Source organism: Sminthopsis crassicaudata, chromosome 3 (assembly GCF_048593235.1).
Source record: "Sminthopsis crassicaudata isolate SCR6 chromosome 3, ASM4859323v1, whole genome shotgun sequence".
NCBI lineage: Eukaryota > Metazoa > Chordata > Mammalia > Dasyuromorphia > Dasyuridae > Sminthopsis > Sminthopsis crassicaudata.
This window is the reverse complement of record NC_133619.1, coordinates 326892523-326914395: the sequence shown is the minus strand read 5'-3', so window position 1 is coordinate 326914395 and position 21873 is coordinate 326892523. Positions and strand designations below refer to the sequence as shown.

At 34.6% G+C, this 21873-nt stretch overlaps 1 protein-coding gene across 1 annotated transcript in view; it reads right to left on the bottom strand.

The window, feature by feature from the left end:
• The window catches only part of ARHGAP31 (Rho GTPase activating protein 31), a 164955-nt gene that overhangs the window by 29418 nt on the left and 113664 nt on the right, over positions 1–21873 (bottom strand). Inside the window, exons 2-5 of the mRNA XM_074301307.1 lie at positions 16889–16991; positions 14061–14205; positions 5100–5185; positions 1412–1519 (exon numbers count right to left, since the gene is read on the bottom strand). Coding sequence (XP_074157408.1) covers positions 1412–1519; positions 5100–5185; positions 14061–14205; positions 16889–16991 — 442 coding nt within the window. The remainder of the gene's footprint in view (positions 1–1411; positions 1520–5099; positions 5186–14060; positions 14206–16888; positions 16992–21873) is intronic.

Below are 21873 nucleotides of genomic sequence, written 5' to 3'. Positions count from 1 at the left end.
CCTCACCTGCATGTCTAAGAATCTCATATTTCCTTCAAAGCTGAGGCTAAATGTCATTTTATCCATTGGAGGTTCTTATCTTAGAGTCTATATAATGTTCTTAAATAAATATTTTAATAATTGTATTTCAGTATAATCTGGTTCCTTTGTTTTATTAATTTAAAAATATTTTTCTGAGTAGTCCATAGACTTCACCAGAATGATAAAAGGATATACCACAGGGTAACTGTTAAGTAAGAAGTCCTGTTCTATATGAAGCCTTTCCAGATGATAGTGTACTCTCTCCCAAAACCATCTTGTATTTATTCTGTACAAACATGTGGTTTCCCCCAGTAGAATGTAAACTCATTGAGGGTCATGACTATTTAATTTTTGTCTAAGTCCCTAGAGCCTGGAACATAGTAGATGCTTGATAAATGAATATTGATTAGTAATCAAGCACTTAATTCTAATTATTATATAGTAAACATGTTTTATATAACTACCATTACTAGTAGTTGGTATTAAGAATCAACTTCTAATAGAGGACTTTTAAAAACAAAACAATCTGTACAAGTAACAAGGAAGTAGATTTCCCCCCCTCAAAGGAGGCTTTCCCCCTATTGTTCTAAAGGGCTTGTCATCATTCATTAAGTAATAAGAGCCTGCCTTTTTCCTACTGCAAGCAGACCTTCTGGGTTTCAGCCAGTTAAAAATGACTCTGGGAAGATGAGAATAGTTAGTTATACATAGACTAGAAAGTTTTTTTTTGAGAAATGACCCATGAGCCTATCTATATTCGACTATAATTATAATGAGAAAAACTTAATCTGGTTCCAGATGTTTCCAAGTTAGCTGTTGAAGGAGATTTGCCATCAAATCTATTTAAACAACAAAGAGACCCCAAAACTTACTAATGGTTTCCCCCTGATTTAGTTAGTTGAAATAAGATAATTTCAAAGAGGTTTTAACTTTATATGATCTTCTGTTTTAATTTTTCCATAATGGATGCTTTGAACTCATTGACTGCTTATTTATTTGCCAAGGGGATGATTTCCTTTCATAAGGGATTCCTTCTTTGATTCCTCCTTCTCTAAATTTCCTCTAGCAAGATCATTTCCAAATTCTCAGGGCTCTCCACTGCCCTTGAAACCTCCCTTGTAACAAAGAAAAACACTTAAGCAAAACCAAGTAACAAAATGATACTGTTTAACTAGGGGTGCAACATTTCAGTTAAGGAGGGAAATGAATATCATCCATTCCCTAGGATAGATATTTGCCATGGTAATTAATCTGAGTTCATCAGCCTTTTAGACGTTTTCATTTAGATTTGTGTAGTCATCATGTCTATTCTCCTATTTCTCCTGATTTTGCTCTGCATCAATTCATTGCCCGGATTTTCATAATTTGAGTTAATGAAAGGTGTTCTTACCTGAGAAGATTTGGTGCCCACACCAATGCTAGGTTCCTGGTATGCATGTTGGTCTTGCTGCTGAAGGAGGCGATATGGGTCAGGTGCCTGATCAGGTATTCCAAGGTCCTGTAATGGTTCATTTTTTGATTAAAAAAAATTTTTAATGCCTATGTGAATCTTATAATCTGTAGATAATTTCAAAGTTTAGATTTAAAGGAGTATCTGAGTATTGTTGTTCCAGGAATATTGGAGAAATATCAGTAAGATCTCTTGCTATCATTAGAAATCAGCCTTCCAGGAAAATGTAAGCTTCTTTAGAGCAGGGGCTGTAATTTGATTTTACCCTTTGTATTTTTCTGAGGAGTGCTCCATAGGCTTCACCAGAATACCAAAGGGATATATTACAGAGCAAATGTTAAGAAGCCCTGGTCTACATGAAGCCTTTTCAGATGTTAGTGTACTTTCTCCCAAAGCCATCTTATATTTATTCTGTACAAATATGTAGTCCTCCCCAGTAGAATGGAAGCTCATTGAGAGTCATGACTATATAATTTTTGTCTAAGTTCCTAGAGCCTGAAACACAGTAGAGGCTTGATAAATGAATATTAGTTGATAATTAAGCATTTAATTCTAATTAATCTTTGCCTTTGTAACTCTAGCATCTAGTACATGGCTTTATATATAATAATATGCAATAAATGAATATTGACTGTCATCTGGGGGAGGAGGATGGGGGGAAGGAGGGGAAAAATTGGAACAAAAGGCTTGGCAATTGTCAATGGTGAAAAATTACCCATGCATATATCTTGTAAATAAAAAGCTATAATAAAAAAAAAAAAGAAGAAGAAAAAAATAAATGAATGATGAATATAACTCTTTGCCCTAAGCAGGATAGTACAGGTCAAGAAAAGACATTATCTTGACTTCTATGCATTCACATCAGTAAAATGAAAAAGTTGGACCATTCCATTTCCCCACAAATCTAGGAAGGTTGGCACACTTTAGCTGTGCCTCAATGAAAAACAGGGACAAATTCTAGGGAAAATGTCTGTGAGATTGGGAAGGAGAAAGATGAGGAAGGGTAAGAAAGGGATATTAAAATAAAGGGAATAAGTTGTAAGGTGTAGATGATTTCAGTGGCAGGGCTAAATCTGGCAGCAGGAATTGTGATTGGGGGAACAAGGGTAATATTAGTTAATATGTCAACAAATATGGTAAAGCCCTGATATTGAAGTTAGGCTTTAAAAACTATCTTGTTTCTTATATTCCACTCTTTTGGTTTTCTTTTGAGTCTAATCATGTCCTTGTACACTCAAGTGTTAGGGAGGACAACTCTCTCACTCAAAATTAGTTATTAATTTTATTCCTTAACATTGACCTTCCTATGGATTTCTGTTATAGGTACTGAGGCCAAAAGAATTAGGAAGGAAATGTGCCTAATTGTTATAGATCGTGGTTCTTGACCTTTACAAATAGGGAAAGTTAATATTAAGACAAGATAAAAACAACACAGATGCAAATCAATATAATTCTGAACAATGTGATTAAAGGGATAGGGACTGATCCTGTTTTGTGCTTCTGAGAGGAATCCTTAGAAGAGAGAGATGTGAAATGACTATGAATTCAAAAAAGAAAGGGCATAAATCCTAATCTAAGTTGTCAGAGCAAGATGGACAAACTTCCAGAAGAAAAAAGATTCAGTAGAATGTAAGTTTCTTAAAGGTATGGATAATTTTCCATATTGCTTCTGCACTCTCTTTGCTTAGTAAAGTCCTTTATAAATAGTAGGCAGTTAGATTAGATTGTTGTTAAATTGGATCTTGAGCAGTGATCTACAGAAGGGAGGACCATGACATAGTAGAAGGAAACAATGAGGTTACTCTGAGTATTCGGAAGGTGGTCTCATCAGACTCAAGGAAGAAGGAAAAAAACATTGGTAGCAAGAAGATTTGGTGTGGTCTGGAAGAGGTGAAAGTCAATAGTTTGAGAAGAATTAGTCAATAGAGCACTTTGAAAGCAATAGTAAAAAGTTTTCTTTATTGAAGAATAGGCTCAAAGTGATAAATTCAACTCAAAAAATAGTTTCTCTTCCCATTTTCTAGAGAACTTAAGCCGTATTTCCTAATACATCCCATCTTATTTGTAAATATGGTATATCCTTGCTAGTGGATTTGTGCACTTATGCTACATGGTTGTGAGATTCATATGAGATGGTGCATGTAAAGCCCTGGCAAAATTTATTTAAACAGTGACTATTTTCATTATTTTAAGTTGCTTAGAAATAAGGTTGTCATCCCCCTTAATTTTTTTATTCTTAGATCCTGCACATAGTAGGCACTTAATAAATGTTTTTTAAAATTATTTTTAATGCATATTGCACAAATGCTTAATAAATTTTAATGTTTGGTGAGGGAGAAGACCCCAGTTCCCTAATTTATTCTTGTTTCAGCTCCTTTCTTTCTCAAGATTTAATAGTCCCCTCTGTTCAATAATGATAGCATGTAACCTATTACCTCTAGGATCAAAGACAAATGTTTTTGTTTAGTATTTAAAATTCTTTACAACTTGGTCCTAGTACACCTCTCTGGTTCTTACCATACATTATTTCCCCTCATGAACTCTGCAATTTAGCCAGATTAACCTTACAATTCTTCAAATAGAACACTCCACTATCCATTTCTATGCCCATAACTGGCTGTCCCCCTTGCCTGAAGGCCATCCCTCTTCAATTTCACCACTTAGAATTTCTAGTTTTCTTAAGATTCCGCTATCAAATCATATTCATTCCCTAGAAAGCAGCACCTGCTGGTCCCAAGATTAGTAGGAACCAACTCTGTGCTGTTATTTTTTACCTATTCTAGACACTGAGGTGATCTCCTTATTCATTTTTTTCAAGGGCAATAGTTTATCTACTAGATTTCTCAGTTCATCTGTTTCCTTCAGTTTGTTTTGACACCATAACCCTGATTATTTCTAGTCTTTGGAACCCAAAGCCTCTACATTCACCTTTTCTCTATTTTAAAAGCTTCCCTCCTACCTTGCAACCCTGGTAGGTTGTGATACTGAAGCATTATTTGCTTGTTTTGCCCATTTTATCATCAAAAATATACTGCTAAGGGCAGCTAGGTGGTGTAGTGGATGGAGCACCAGCCCTGAAGTCAGGAGGACCCCAGTTCAAATCTAGTCTCAGACACTTAACACTTCCTAGCTGTGTGACCCTGGGCAAGGTAATTAATCCCAATTGCCTCAGCAATATATACCACCAAATATTCAGAACCGGAACTGGTGCCAACAAAATGTATCTTGTGCCTGAGTGTAAGAGATTCTGGAGCAGAGTGTTATAGTGCATAGAATATTGAACTTATTTTTCAGAAAGGTTAGGTTCAAATCTGCCTCTGAAATTTTCTGTGTGATTTAGGCTAATCACTTAAAGACTCTAAGCCTCATTTTCCAATTTGCAAAGGGGAAATATTAATATCTATATGTACTCTCATACAGTTGTTTAAGGCTAAAATGAGATAATGCATATAAAGTGCTTTACAAACTTTAAATTGCTACTGAAATTAAGTAAAGACATAAGATGACTCTATGCCTTTTCTATGGGATGCTTGTATTTTTGATTCTTTGACTATTGCTTATCTTTAATAATTAATTAATATTAATATAAATGATGATGGCAATGACAATAGTGACAAAGAATGTTTACCTATAATGTGGTGGGGGAAGTTCCTGGATGACATTTTGGATTCGGGCCAATTGGCCTTCTTCTTCTGGGCAGTGTGATACTGCTTGCTGTGGAGAAAAATGTGAAAACAGTTCAATGAGTGAATATATTGAAAGATACCCTCAATGTATTCATATCCAGAAATGCCCTCAGTAATTTCCAATTAAAAATAGCATGAGTCTTCTTAAGAGCACATTTCCTTCTTATTTTTATTTTTTGGGTTTTTGTTTTTGTTTTTTGTATTTATATCATATTCATTTCATTTTTTTACCCATTAAGAATTTTTACTTTGAATACTTATTAAGTTTTCAGCTGTCCTTCCTGTGAACATATTGAAGCATACTGACAGTTATTTGCTTTCAAACACCTGTTACCTTGAGTTTAGATCATCCAGCCTCACAATTTGATTCTGGTTGGATATTCTATTCTTGGTCCCTAATCTCACTCTTTCTCTCTCTTTATACTACAATAACAATAGCTATTAATGCTGCTACTACTATAATACTACATTACTCCTACTACATACAGCATCACATTCCACTATACTATTCTATCATAGTGGTGTAAGATATACTATATTACAATATACTACATCACCACCACCACTTTAAATATAATAGTAAATTGTAGTGAGTATATGTAATAGTACATACTACATATACTACAATACTATATTATTACTATACTATATTACCTTTATAACTACCATTACCACTACTACCTGGAATTTATATAATGCTTTAAAGTTTGCTAAATATTTTACAAATATTATTTCATTTGATCTTCACAATAACCCTGAGAGATAGAGGCTGTTATTATCCCTATTTTATAGATGAAGAAACTGAGGCACATTGTCAAAGACACTTAGGTAATAAGTATCTGAGGCAGGATTTATATTCAGATCTTTCTATCTCCAAGTCTAGCACTCTTATTCACTGTGTCAATTAGCTGACTGTGTAATTATTATAATTTATTTTTTGTTATACTGAATTTAATAAATATTCTTAAACATAAGCATTGTCATGTATAAGTGAATAAAGTATGCATGTTCAAGGTAAAGATTCATTGCAATATGCTTTGTTAATTATATAGAAATCTCTACTAGACTAATCCTTGAATCTTTTTTTGTTGGTCTCTTGTCCATGTTTAAGTCAATCTCATATCAAAGACATAGTCACCTGGCTATTTGTTCTTGTCATGGTAAATCTTGTGTGTTTGAAAACAATATAAAATAGTATTATGATTTGACAGATTTTTACAAAAATTTATGTCTTTTTGATACCACTATAAGACGTATGTTTCAAAGATTCAAAAGAAAGGAAAAAGATCCAAAAGTATGAATATATTTGTAGTACTATTTTTTTGTAATGGCAAAGAATTGGAAGCAAAAGGATTGCTCATCAATTGGGCATAATATAACATATATTATTAATAAATTATAACACATGAATGTAATGGAATATTATTGTCACCAGAAAATATCAAAGGAATGATTTCAGAGATCCCTGGAAAAACTTATATGACTTGATATGAAGAAAAGGAAGGAGAACAGGGAGAACAGCTTAATAAGAACAGCAAACAACATTGTCCATTGTCAAAACTACTGACTTTGAAAAATTTGAAAACTTTGAGCCAGACAATGACCAACCACTAATAAAGAAAGATGCTATCTACACCTGACAGAGATGAGGGATTTAGAGTAGCAAATGTGACATAATTTTAATGTCTGATTAGAAATTTGTTTTGTTTCACCATGTATATTTGTTATAAGGATTTTTTTTTCTTTCCAATGAAGGAGAAAGGAGGTGAAAGAAGTGGGAAGAACAAATATTATATTTTTATTAATTAAAAAAATGTACCAAGAGGTAAATGAGTTAAAAGTTATTCCCATTTTAACTGCAGTGTTCTGTTGCAAGTGGAGAATACAATATGGCAGTTTAAAAAGTCAGGCAACTAAAATGGGGAAGGTACTGAACCTTCTGGCATGAAAACATACAGAGATCAGGAAAGGGAACTAGAGCTGAACTAGTTCCTAGCATTAGAGCTAACATTGATATAGAACTTTAACATTTGCAAAACTGTTTAGAATTATTAACTCACTTTATTCTCACAAGAACCCTGGAATATAAGTACTATTATTATACTCATTTTTTTTTTTTGGTTGTTGTTCTGTCATTTTTCAGTTGTATCCAATTCTTTTTGACCTTATTTAGAGTTTTCTTGACAAAGATACTGAAGTACTTGGTTAATTATTTCTGCAGTCCATTTTATAGATGTAGAAACTGAGGCAGACAGAGGTTAAGTAAGTTTCATAGTGTTAGGCAGATAAGCCAACTTTGAACTCAGGTCTTTGTGACTTCAAGTTCAGTATTCTATCCACTATGCAACCTTCCTCCTTCAATACTAACAGGACATTTCCTGACTGGTGAAGAATGAACCTGAGATTGGACTACAGAGCTCGAAGATGATGGTTTTAAATTCTGATTGGGGGAGGAGAGTGCTCTAGATTTTTCTTTTCTGAGGCCATGGATGAGGTGAGTGGATGCCCATCAGTTGGGGAATGGCTGAATAAGTTATGTTATATGAATGTAATGGAATATTACATTCAGTAAGAATGTTCAGTAAAAAAAAGATGAACAGGCTGATTTCAGAAAAGCCTGGAAAGATTTGCATTAACTGATACTAAGTGAAGTAGCAGAACCAAGAGAACATTGTACATGGCAACAACAAAATTATGTGATGATCAACTCTGATGGATGTGATTCTTTTCAACAATGAGGTCATCCAAGACAACTCTAATAGACTTGGAATGAAAAGAGCCAAATGCATCCAGAAAGAGCACTATGGAGACAAATATAGATCAAAGCATAGTATTTGAATCTTCTTGTTGTTTGCTTGCTTGGCTTTTTTCCCCTTTTGATCTGATTTTTCTTTCATAGCATGATAAATATGGAAATAAATTGAGAAGAAATGCATGTGTTTTTAACCTATACTGGATTGCTGTCTTGGGGAAGGGATAGAGAGAGGAAGAACAATTTGGAACACAAAGTTTTGCAAAGGTGAATGCTGAGAACTATCTTTGCATATATGTGGGAAAATAAAATACTATTTTAAAAAAGAATATGAATGAGATTGTGAAATGCCTCATCTTTGAGAACCAAGTTGGTTCTGAGAGAATTTTAGTATAGGATAAGTTCAATAATTTAGGATCATCACCTAGTCTGAGATTAATCTTGCATATTCATTTATAATTATTGTTCCTTAATTTCAATATACTCTTTTCTCTAATCCTGGAACATATTCTCTTTTGACCTGGAGCATATGGATACAGGATGAAAAGAATATCTGGACATGGTGGTGTACAGCTAACCAGGATACATAAGAGAATAAATGCCTGAATTAAAGAATCCAGATTCAAGATTCAGACAGGTTTCAAAGAGATTTGGTTTCAAACTAAGGTTCAGATCACAGGGCAATAGATTTAGAGCTAGAGTAGGTCTTAGAAGTCATCTAGTCCCAACTTCTCACTTTACAGATAAAGAACTAAGGCAGACTTTGTGTAGTGGCAAGGAACTGGAAACTGAGTGGATGCCCATCAGTTGAGGAATGGCTGAATAAGTTATGAATATAATAGAAAGTTATTGTTCTATAAGAAAGGATGAGTAGACTGATTTCAGAAAGGTCTGGAGAGACTTACATGAACTGATATTAAGTGAAGTGAGTAGAGCCAGGAAAACATACCTAGCAACAACAAGATTATGAGATGATCAACTGTGATAGACTTGGCTCTTTTCTTTTTCTTTTTTTTTCTTTTTTTTTTTTTTTTTAATTATAGTTTTTATTTACAAGTTATATGCCTGGGTAACTTTATAGCACTGACAATTGCCAAGCCTTTTGTTCCAATTTTTCCCCTCCTTCATCCCCTCCCCCAGATGGCAGGTTGACCAATACATATTAGATATGTTAAAGTATAGGTTAATACAATATATGGATACATGTCCAAACAGTTACTTTGCTGTACAAAAAGAATCGGACTTTGAAATAGTGTACAATTAACCTGTGAAGGAAATCCAAAATGCAGGCAGACAAAAATAGAGGGATTGGGAATTCTATGTAGTGGTTCATTACATTTGGCTCTTTTCAACAATTAGGTGATTCCAATAGACTTGTGATGGAGAGAGCCATCAACATCCAGAGAGAAGACTATGGAGACTGAATATGGATCAAAGGATAGTATTTTCACCTTTTGTTGTTGTTATTTACTTGCTTGGTTTTTTCCTTTCTCTTTTTTTTTCTTTTTAATCTTATTTTTCTTGAGCAGCATGTTAAATGTGGAAATGTGCTTTAGAAGAATTGCCTATGTTTAGCTACATTGGATTACTTGCTATCTAAGAAAGGGTGTGGGAAGGGGAAGGAGAAAAATTTGGAACAAAGGGATTTGCAAGGTTGAATCTTAAAAATTATCTTTGCATGCATCTTAAAAAATAAAAAGCTCTCTCTTCAACAACGAGATGCTTCAAACCAATTCCAATGGTCTTGTGATTAAGAGAGCCATCTACACCCAGAGAGAGGACTGTGGGAACTTGAGTGTGGACTACAATGTAGCATTCTCCCTCTTTCTGTTGTTGTTTTCTTGCATTTTGTTTTCTTTCTCAGTTTTTTTTTTCCTTCTTGATCCAATTTTTCTTGTACAGTAAGATAACTGAATAAATATATATACATGTATTGGATTTAACCTATATTTTAGCATATTTAACATGTATTAGACTACCTACCATCTAAGGGAAGGGGTAGGAGGAAGGAGGGGATAATTTGGAACAGAAAGCTTTGCAAGGGTCAATGTTGAAAAATTACCCATGCATCATATGTTTTGTAAATAAAAAGCTTTAATAAAATTTTTTTATTTATTAAAAAAAAAGAAAAAAGAAAATATTATAAAAAGAAAGAAAAAAGAAAAGAAAAAAAAAAAGAACCAGGGCAGAGAGGGATTAAGTGACTTTGCCCATTGTGATGTGTGGTAGAATCCAGGTCTTTTGACTCCAAATCCAACTCTATTTTCACTTCAGCACTCTGAGCCTCCGGATCTGGGAAGTTTAGTAGATAGAAGATGAAAGAGCTCCAGTGTATCCCAGAGAGTTAGCAGAGTTAAAAGAATTTAGAATTTGAAGATATCCCCCCAAAACCACCAAGTTTAATACCCTGATTTTATAGGTAGAGAAACTGAGACCCAGATTATGGAGCTTGTATACTTCCATTGTGAAGAGACAGGATAGTAAGCCAGACAAATGAAAAGGGAACAGTTTTATTTTCAACAAACTCAATTTTCCATAGTGAACCACTACTCAACAAAAGAAAAAACTGACATGGAGACTGAGAGGAGGGATGCCCAACTGAATCTAATCAGTGACTAGGTTGGCAGAACCACTCCTAAATGAGGCTTTGGATGGAGCTAGACCAAATGTCATAGAATCCTAGATTCAGAGCTAGAAGGAAATTTAGAGGCTGTTGGATCCAATATCCTCATTTTACAAAGGAGGTTAAGAGATTAAGAAAGGTTGTGATTTCATGTGTAAAAATACTTGTAGCAGCTCTTTTTGTGCGGCAAAGAATTGAAAAATAAGTAGATGCCCATCCATTGGGGAAGTTATGATATATGAAAGTAATGGAATACTATTGTTCTATAAAAAATGACAAACTGGATGATTTTAGAAAGGCCTAGAAAGATTTACATGCCCTGATGCTGAGTGAAACAAGCAGAACTAGCAAACCATTGTACACAGCAAAAGCAAGATTGTGTGATGATGATCAACTATGATCAACTTGGTTCTTCTCAGTGTTTCAATGATCCAAGGCAATCCTAATAAACTATGGATTGAAAAGACCATCTGCATCCAGAAAAATAACTGTGGAAACTGAATGTAAATCAATACATGCTATGTTCACCTTTTTTTTTTCTGTTTTTTTTTTTTTTTCTCCTCATGGCTTTTCCCTTTTGTTCCGATTTTTTTCTCCCAATATGATTCATATGGAAATATATATATTTTTAATGAATATACATATATAACCAAAAACATGTAACTGAGGAAAATAATTTTTTAAATGGAAAGAAAAAAAGAAAGATTGTGATTTGTTTAGTATCACATAGCCAGTTATGTGACAGAGAGTCCAGGTCTTCCTTGCTTCAAGGATTTATAAAGAGCCAATGATGTGAGGGAGAGAATTATCTCCTTTTCTCTTAGTGAATAAAACCTGAGGTCCCTAAACCTAGAGTAAGTTTCTGGGACTAAACTGAAGACCTGGGTTTCCATTAACCAAGCCTGTCTCCCAATCCCTATATTATTTAATTTTGTATTCAGTAATTTGGGGAGGGAAAATAGAAATGAGGGAGAACAGTGTGTGGTGCTGACTCTCAATTATAAGATAATGGGAACTTTGCTATTGTACCTGTTTTGATTTACACATAAAGGATAATATCATAGTGATGAAGCATTCTATCCAGCTGTAGAGAAAAAACTGATATTGTCTGAAAACAGATTGATACATGCTCTTTTTCACTTTCTTTCTCTTTTTTTTTTTTATTCCAGAATGCTTATACAAAATGAATATGGCAATTTTAAACATGATCACACATATATCACTTTATTGGATTGCTGGGGGGAAAGGAATAGAATTTTGGAACTCAAAACTTTTTTTTTTAAATGTTAAAAATTGGGGCAGCTAGTTGGTGTAGTGGATACAGCACCAGTACTGAAGTGAAGAGGACCTGAGTTCAAATTTGACCTCAGACTCTTAATATTTCCAGGCTGTGTAACCTTTGGCAAGTCACTTAACCTCAATTGCCTCAGCAAAAAAAAAGAAAGGGAAAAAAAAAGTTTAAAATTGTTTTAACTTGGGGGGAAAAAAACCCAAGAAATATTTTTTTAAAATTAAAAGTGAATATACCTGTTTGTATATCTTTGCTTCTTTCCTTATTTGGGGAGGGAAAAAAATGAAGAAATGAAGTCAAGAATTGCATAATATTTTGGATTGGAATGAGAAGATCCATCCATCCTATTAGAAAGCTGCCAGATTGGCTAAGACTGAGCCTGAGATTGGGAAATTGTACCAATTAATCAATAAACCCTTTCCCACATGGGAAAATCTAATTTGTCTTGAGGGTGAGGAGGTAATTCTCTGCAATAAAGCCATATTCATCTGGTAGAGGCAGTTGACATCATTCTTGGCTGTTACAGAATCAGGGCAGGATAATTTATGAAAAGTTGAGGTCTTGGAATGATATGGATTATCCTGCATATTACTTTTAAATATGTATAGATGCACCTTTTCCTTATTTAATAAACACAAGAAAATGTACACATAGCCTGGAGTGAGTGAAAGCAGTTGGTGGGTAGTGGGAAAATAACCTGAGGAGGGGGGAAAGGTAATAAAAGTTTATGTGTAAGAGATCCCTAAACTGAAGGAGTCATACAGATATAGATGTCAGAAGTTTCAGGAGAAGTTTTCAGTTTTCAGTTTGGGCTAAAAGAATCTTAGAATAAAGGGTGACAAAAGCCCTTGGGCCAAAGTCAAGGTTTCCTTCTGAGATTGAAAAGTAAGAACTAGCCCAATAGGACATTAAGGCAAAGTTAAGGTTAACAATCCTTTTGCTCCCATCCATAAATTCTCCTCTCTATACAATGTAATCAGGCCCTATTGAAATAAAATTAGATGAATTAGGTTAAATATAATTAGATTATATGAAAAAAAAACTTTTAAAAAAATATAGCATCCTTAGTATTTTTAAAGCACTCTCATAACAATCTGTGAAATGGGCAGCATATGTATTATCTTTATTTAATAAAAGAATCTAAAACTCAGAAAGGTTGTGAATTCAGGATTGAAGGTTAGATCTTATGGTACCAATGCTTCTCCTACTATGCTACTGAATCCCTCTCTGCTGACCTGTTAAATCTGATCATCAAAAGGAATTTTACCTTTATCCCATTCAAAGAGAATGCTATTGGCTGTGATCTTAGTTGATCTGCAGATATAACTTTGAATATGGAACCACAATGTGTCCATAGGAAGAAGGCTCTTCATTTATGATTTGACCTGAAGCCCCAGGTTTTACATTGCTGCCTACCAGGTTGGTCTATTATGGATTGTTCTCCTTTTTAAAAATTTAAGCCCAAGTTTTGAAGCTGGGGTTTCAATAAATCTTACTTTTATTAATATATTTTGTTTTGCATGAATTTCCTTTCTGACTACCTCTCTTTCCTCTATTTCCCAAAAAGTTAATAAAGCTAATAAAGATTTTTTTAAGAAAAATGGAAAAAAGCATTTTAGCAAAATTAATGTATCAGTCTTATATAAAAATTCCATATTCATAGTCCCCCACCTATGCAAAGGAGGTGAATTTTCTCAAGGCTTTCTCAGTGTCAAACTTACTCATGATATTTAGTCTTTAAAAAACCATTATTTTGCCATCTTTTCTTGTAGTTAACCCTTGTTTATTTGCTATTTGCCAGCTGACCACAAGTTCTGCTAACATCTTTTCTCCATTCAAGCCTAAACTGCATGGCTATTTTCCCTTGTTCCCTTCTTCGTTATTCTTGTTTAACCATCCACTTTCTTCTTCCTCCCCAATCTCCTTCTTTTCTCTTTCTTCAGCCCCAAAAGAAAATAAGCAAAGTACAGAGAAGGAAAAAAATTAGCAAATAGCCCCACTATCCGCATAGATAAGTATAAATGGAATAGCTAGCATTTTTGAGGATCTACAATAATAATAACAATTATGTTTCCAGTTATGAGATTGGATCAATGAATCATTTCTTCCCATTTCACAAAAAAACAACTTATGATCTGAGATTCAAAATTGAAAGGAGAAGAGAGCTATTACCTCTTTCTCTGAAAACCTATGTACGCTACCCACCCACCTCTTGTAACAGAAGAAGAAAATCTCACCGTGAATTTCTCGTAGAGCTCATAAGTGAGAAGAGGGTTGGGCAGCTCCCTAAAGTACAGCTTACAAAGGGAGCCCACACAGTGAATGTCCTGAAGGTAAACTTCCCTTGTCAGATCTGGACATTGATCTGAGCCAAACTCTTGCCTGAAACAACACAGACAGAGACATAACAGTACTGAAGAACACAAATTAGATCTATCAGGAGCAGACAGAATAAAAGTGTAACCAACCTGGAATGGCTGATCTAACTGTACTTTCAACCTTGACCTCACTCTCATCCAAGATCCTCTATTCTAGGCAAAACTTTGAGGGAAAGGTTGTGGGAAGATACTCCCCCAAATCAGCTTCAGCAGTTTGAAGGTCATATAATCACTTAGTAATGAGTTTCTCATAGACTATTCTATCTCTAATCTCTCAATGTAACTGGTAGGGATGAAAACAATTTGACTAGAATGAACATTACAAACTTAGTTTTTTTTTAAATAACATATTCCAAATAAGCTCCAGAGGGAAGGAAGAAGGCAATGAAGAGGAAAAGGAAGAAAAAAAAGGAGGAAGAAAGAGGGAGAGGAAAAGAGAAAAGAAAGAGAAGAACAGCTGAAAGGAGGAGAGTAGAGGGAAAGAAGAGAAACATGGAAGGGAAAGGGAAAGGAAGGAGGAGGAGGAGATGAGGGAAGGGAAGAGGGAAAAGAAGGGGGAAAGAAAGGGGAAAGGGAAAAGTAGGAGGTAGAGAGAGAGGAGAAGGAGAAAATAGAGTGAATTAGGTCTGTTTCTTTTTTTTCCTTATTTCCAGTTATTACTATCAACAAACATGTTGTTTGTTTATGATAACACAAATTCAACCTGAGAACTAAAATTAAGCAATTCAGATAAGTAGAGATAGGAATTGGACCTGTGATTTCATTAGTATATGGACCAGTAGAGGAAATTCCCTTGTCTCAATACAAGTTCAGTATCTTTTCTTCAACTTATACTTTGAGAGTTTCCTAGAAGATTGAAGGGTCAAGTCAATATTGACCAGGGGCTCAAAATCAGTCTCCATGGCTTTGAAGCTGGTTATCTATTCCTAATACATAGTGAATCTCAGAATCTTCTAAATCTCAGCATCTAGACAGATGCTCTGGTTACTGGGGATAAAAGGATCCTTAATATCTTCTATACCCTATCATGATAAATTCATTGAGTCTCTAAAACAAGTCATATTGTCTCAAAATGGCATATGACTAGAAATTAAATTCCCAATTATATAAGAACTTTGAGTTTTAATATAGAACAAGATTAGATTTTTGACAAAATAGATGAAACTGACAAGATAATATTCCTAAGACATGCTAAAATATGTTAAAAACAAGCATACTGACCATCCCTGAAGTATGTTTCCAAAACATTGAACAAAATGCTATGAAATTTCTGATGCTGTTAAAATTTGGAAGGAACTAAGACCTTGAAAAGGGAAAAATGCAATGACCAATTTAATTTATAGGCATTTTAAAAAAATGTAACTAGATTTTCAAGCAACTAGATTTTCTTGCCAACATTCTTGCCAGCTCAATTTCTTGCCAACATTCTTGTCAGTTCATTTCTTGCCAATAATCTTACTGCTCAGTACAGGGTCAATCCCTAACTGCTGAAGAACTGGTTATGACATGAGCAACCAGCAAAAATACATTACTGCTGATGAATGTTTGAATAAAGTTAAACCAGTTATCTAATGTAAATCTCTCAAGCTCCTGAAAAAAGAGTCTTTGGAATCAATAATCCAGCTTTCAACAATAATGTCTTTCTCTATAGAAAAAAAATTCTTTTATTATTTTATTCTAAATAAAGAAATCATTTGGAAAATGAAAAGGCTGGAAAGTTTGTCTTTTTCCCCCCTAGTTTATGGTTAAGTAAATAGATGATTAATTAGATGAATAATTTATATTTGTTTTCATATTAGCCTTGCTAAAATAATCTCTAATTTTGAGTTGGCAATTCTTAGTCCAAAACCATATGTTTAACTAAATATATCTTGATAGTTAAAGAATAGTTTCTAAAATATATAAAAGTGATGTTTTCATCATTCATTTGATTCACCAATCAATAATTTGACAAGTATCTGTTCAATTAGCCATAATTATAAAAGAGCCAAATCATTATTCATTGTTACAATGAACTAGGTGAAATAAAAATTTTTTTGTAGATGATTGATCAGTTTCCCTTCCTCAAAATGAAGTCTTATCTATCTTTGAGGTAGAATCTATCATTACAAGTACATGAAAATTAGAGGAAGACTTCAGTTCACTTATAAACTTTCTATTGCTGTTTGAATTCCAAGTACTTAGTTCCATGATGGAGTTTTCTAGAGTCATTAAGAATAAGTGTTATGTTTAAACAAATCAGAAAAATTGCTATCTTGGGGAGGGCCAAGGAGATGGGGGAGAAGACAAAGGGTAGGGAAGAAAAATTTAGAACACAAAGTTTTGCAAAGATGAATGTTGAAAAGGTTGTATGTATTTGGAAAAATAAGATACTATTTTTAAAAAGAATAAGTGTTGATATTATATAAAAAAGCAAAAGCTTACTGTTGTTGGGGGAAATAATTCTAGTTGTTCCTAGTAAATTTTACTGAAATCAAATGTACCCATCAGGAATCCAGGGAAGCAGAATAAATTCCTCTAGTAATTTTATTGGAGATATTTATATTAGACTTGATTACAAAAAACTCCTGATTGAAAGCACCATATTTACCCTTGGAATTCTTTTCCCCAAGAGAACCTGAATGCACTCATCACTTTGGGAGGGGTCAGTTATGGTTCCACCGTGAAGTACGGTATATATAAAATACCTTAGTTTTTGGATGTTTGATGTTACTCCTGATAGTCGATAGATTCCATCCACAATGCCATGAGTCTCAATAAATTCTGCACAACTCCTCAGTACATAGGGAACTACATAAAGGAAAAGAAAGAAACACATTAGATTTAAACTTTACAGTCTTTTACAATGCTTTTTAAATCCATGTTATCTTCTAAAATAAATGTACAGGTGTTGAAAGTAATCGCTGTAAACCTTAAGTGAGTTAAGTTATGGGTCATGACTTTTTTATAGGTTTCAAAAGCAAAGTGCTATAAAAAAAACAAAACAAAACACAAGAACACATTTCACTGTTAAAAAGGATCATTTGTCAGATCTATGATCTGACGTTCCCTAAATGGCAACAGTGTATGTGTGTCTGCAGGGGAGAAAATAGTTGCTTTAAAAGAAAAAGAATGTGTTAAATATTTTTCCTCTGAAGCAATTGGGGTTAAGTGACTTGCCTAGGAAGTATTAAGTGTCTGAGGTCACATTTGAACTCAAGTCCTTCTGACTTTAGGGCTGGTGCTCTATCAACTGCATCACCTAGCTGCCCCATATGTGTCAAATCTTAATCACTTAACATCTTTACTGACCATGCCAAAGTGACAGAAATGACCTTATTATTTCCACTATCTTAGGGCAGGGACCAAGGGCCAGGTAGGCTGGTTTGTCTTTACATAACAATTCGTAACAATTCTATCTCTGTACTTGAAGAATGTACGTTCTTGAACCTTAATCTAGGGCAGAAGTTTGGAGATACCTCAGTGAGTTTTGTCACTAGTTCCACCACTTAAAATGATGACAACCGTAGCCTGGGTGATGGCTGAAGCTGCTTCCATATTCTGTTTTTATAATGCTTTCCAGAGGTGTGCTAGTAAATATTTAACAATCAGCTTTCTGGAGGAGAAATGTATGCATGAAATAAGTTTAAGTTTAATCTGCACTGTTAACATTTTCTTCATCATTTTCTTAAGTCTAGACAATCAACAAAACCATAAATCAAGCCTTGATTTGTTGTACTGGCTGACTTCCAAGGTGTAAATGGGCTCCAGCCTGTTTTAGCTGGCTTCAGCACATCCCTTCCTTTACTATTACAAAGTACTTTACTGACATTAGTCATTTGACTTTTGTAACTCTACCTTATAAAGTACAGTAGGACACACATTATTATCCCCATTCCACAGACTAAAATATAAAGTTTATTTGGCTAATTTAAATAACTCATTGAAGATTAGAGAGCTAGTATTTGAATTCAGATGTTCTAATTCCCAAGTCTGAGCCTCTTTCTGCTACTGTAGGATCAAAAATAGATAATATTTATAAAGGTACTTAGCACTGTCCCCGGCACTAAGTAGGTACTATAGAAATACTTATTTTTTTAAATATTCCCTTTCCTTCTCCCTTTTCTTCTTATCCTTTATAGCTTATTATGTTCAGTTTTAAGTCCTTAAATTCATACTCTGCCTTATAATAAAGAAGAAATGTGGTACAATAGTATAAGCAATGGTTAGAAAACTGATTCTAGTCAGGATATGATGAAGCCAAAAAATTGTTAACTTTTAGTGAGCAATGACTTATCAAAAATCAGTGAGCTACAAACCAGGGCTTGATTTATGTTTTGTTAATTTTGTAAACAAATGGTATCAAGCTACAATGGAAAAGGAGCTACTCAAGTGAACATAAGGATTCCTGGGGGCTGCATGTTGACTTAAAAAACCCCACAGATTTACTTTATCTATAATCTACTGTATTTACCAAAGCTTAGAGTCAGGAAAGACTTGAATTCAAATCTGGCCTTAGACACTTGCTAGCTAAGGGACCCTGGGCAAGTCACTTGACTTTGTTTGCCTCAGTTTCCTCATCTATAAAATGAACTGGAAAAGGGAATGGCAAACCCCTGCAGTTCTTTGCCAAGAAAATTCCCAATGGCATCACAAAATGTCAGATATGACTAAAAAAACAATTGAACAACTCTCGTCTCTCCATGCACATGCGGTTGCACACGCGCACATGCACACACACACACACACACACACACACACACACACACACACAACTCTTGCATATAATATGAAGGAAATGACAAGAAAACCCCCAATGGGATCACAAAGTCAAATATAATTGAAAAACAATTGAATAACCCTCTCTCTCCGCCCCCCTTCTTCCCCTCTCTTTTTTTTAGTGTTTTATTTTATTTTTATTTTGTATAAAGCTTTTTATTTTCAAAACATACGCATAGTTTTCAACATTCACTCTTTCAAAACCTTTTGTTCCAAAATTTTTTCTCCCTCTTTCCCTCACTCTCTCCCCTAGATAGCAAATAATCCAATATATGTTGAATGTATGCAATTCTTCTATGCATATTTTCACAATTATCAATTAAAATATTTGAGTCATTCACTGACAATGCATTTAAATTCTAAAACATTTCTCCCCCCAGTTGATCTTTTTTTCTACTTATGTTTATAACAGTAAGAACATAATCTATTGGTCACACAGTCAGTAAATGTTTGAAGCCGAATTTGTTCTTAGGTAGTCCTGACTCTAGAACTAGTGTTCTATCCAATGTGCCATTTAGTTTACTTTTGAAGTAGGACCTGGAGTACTGGGATCAATTCAATTATTAAGGTATGGATTAGTCTCTATGACCTCTAAGGTCCCTTCCAATTCTGGGATTCTTTGATTTTTGGCTCTCCCCCTGACTTGCCCTTGGGATGTTTTGATATGAGTCAGTGCAGTAATACGTGTGAATTATAATTTGAGTGCTGCCCAAGTGTTCTCAAGACTACAGGGAGCTCATGAGGCATGTCACACAAGAAGAAACAACTTAAGACTTAACCAGGCCATACAACTGCTTTTTCCCCCCATCCCACCACCACCACCACAGAAGTGGTCATATAAAATCAGTAATACATTATGATGATTGATGCAGTTACCATATTTGCCCTTATAAAAGAAAAGACCATCATCAGCTACCATTATTATCAACTAGTGCATAAACTACCAGAACTCTTGTACCCAATTTTGTTTAAATAGTAATAATTAAACAACCAAGGGGGACCAATTCTTTCCTCTATATTAGGAAGGCTACCAGTTCTCCAAATCTTTGCTTAAACCATGCCAAGGGGAAAAGGCAATACATAAATGCCATACAAGTGGAATACCTGTTAAAATGCATCCATTCTGAACAGTCTAAGCTAAGTCCTGAAAAGGACCATGGCAAGACTATTTTGACCCAAAGCTCCCCATTTTTTAGATTATAGTGCCAAGGATCAAATTTAGTTTAGACACATCACAGAATTTTTTTAAACATTCCTTGTTTACAACTACAATATTAAGTGTATGGGTATACAAAAGGTTGACCTCAAACATGACATTCATCACCAACCCGTGGATAAGGGTACGTGCCAAACAATGGATATTCTATGAGAGTTGGTCATAAGTCTATGTCATTCTATTCCTTTCTTCCTGTTCAAAAAAAAGAATGCAGTTCCTGATTAGGTTGAACTGTCATTGCATTGAGTTATTTTAAGTTCTGTGACTCCCCATTCTGATTGTTGGTGTAAGATTTTATTTTTGAATCAAGACATTTTGCAACTGACTTCTGATCAAAGCTTAGATCAGTAAAAGTAAAGCGGCTGCCCTCTGAATGGAACATACAGGGGGATTTAGGGATGTCTGGTCTCAAATGCAAGTTTCTTTATGTTCCTTCTTCCAACCACTCAACAGCAATAATATGTCAGCAGTTCCTAAATATGAGAACACTCTCATGTCATGTTGCTGACCTAGAGCTTTTTATGTTGTTTTTAATCAAGGGAATGAAAGAGATTGAGGAGGAATAAGCCGAGAGGATGAAAAGTGGATCCAGAAGGATCCTCAAAGATCATTGAGACCAACCCTCCCATGTATTATAGGTGAGGAAAGTGAGGAAGAGGGGAGTTAAGTGACTTGTCCAATGTTACACATAGTAAATGCTAAAAGACAGGATTTGAACTCAAGCTCCCTGGTTGAAGAGCCAGTAGGCTTTCTACTCTACCCTGTATATCCTCCCAAATTCTAACACTTCTGTTGTTGAAAGGCTATAGCATCAACAACCATTTGGGGACACTCATTTTAGCAGAAAATTATTGCATGCAGCTTTGGATGCAACCCGGGTGTTTTTTTTTTTTTCTTTCCTTCAATGCATATATAGTTGGAAAAATAACAAAATGTATTGACTCCTTTTGTGTCATGGCAAATTCAATGATATGTTTTTAAGTGCATAGATGTGGTACAAATTGGTAACTTTCCCAGGTTTTCTGGGCAAAGGCTTATTATGAACCACAAAAAGGGGAATGAAATCTCCCAAATTAAACCTGGTTCCATGCTACAGTAAGAGTTTCTGACACAAGAGCTATTTAAAGTAAAATAGAGTCAAAGTTTGATTGCAAGGTGAATCCCTTTTAAAAAAAACACCCTACTAAGTATTCCAAGCAAATTTAATGTCCTGGAATTTTGTTTTATCCAATAGCATTTGAAATAAACAAACCATGGTCTGAGGCTTAGAATTTTTTTTTTCCTCAAGCCAAAAAAAAAAAACACAAAAAAAAAAAAAAAAAATTCCAACCCAAAATATTGATAGCGTGCAACTCAACCCACATGCATTTACATTTGGAGAACTGCCTTCCTTAACTCAGAGAGCACCTCCTGTGGTTTGTGGCAGAAATAGCCCAGAAGTATAAACTTATTCTCCTTGAGCCCTCCCATTTGGGATAAGCTTTTCTTCTTGGAGCAACTGCTGCTGCTTCTCTTTTGAATGCACCAGCTCTCAGCCTTGTTGGCCTACTCTACTTTGTCTACGCCTCCACATGCTCTTCCTCTTCATAGAATTTTTATCTGGAAGGGATGTTACAGTTTATCCAGGAAAGTTCTTCATTGCAAAAATGAAGGGTCTCAAAGTAAAAACAAGGCTTCTGAATCTGGATCTCAAAGAGT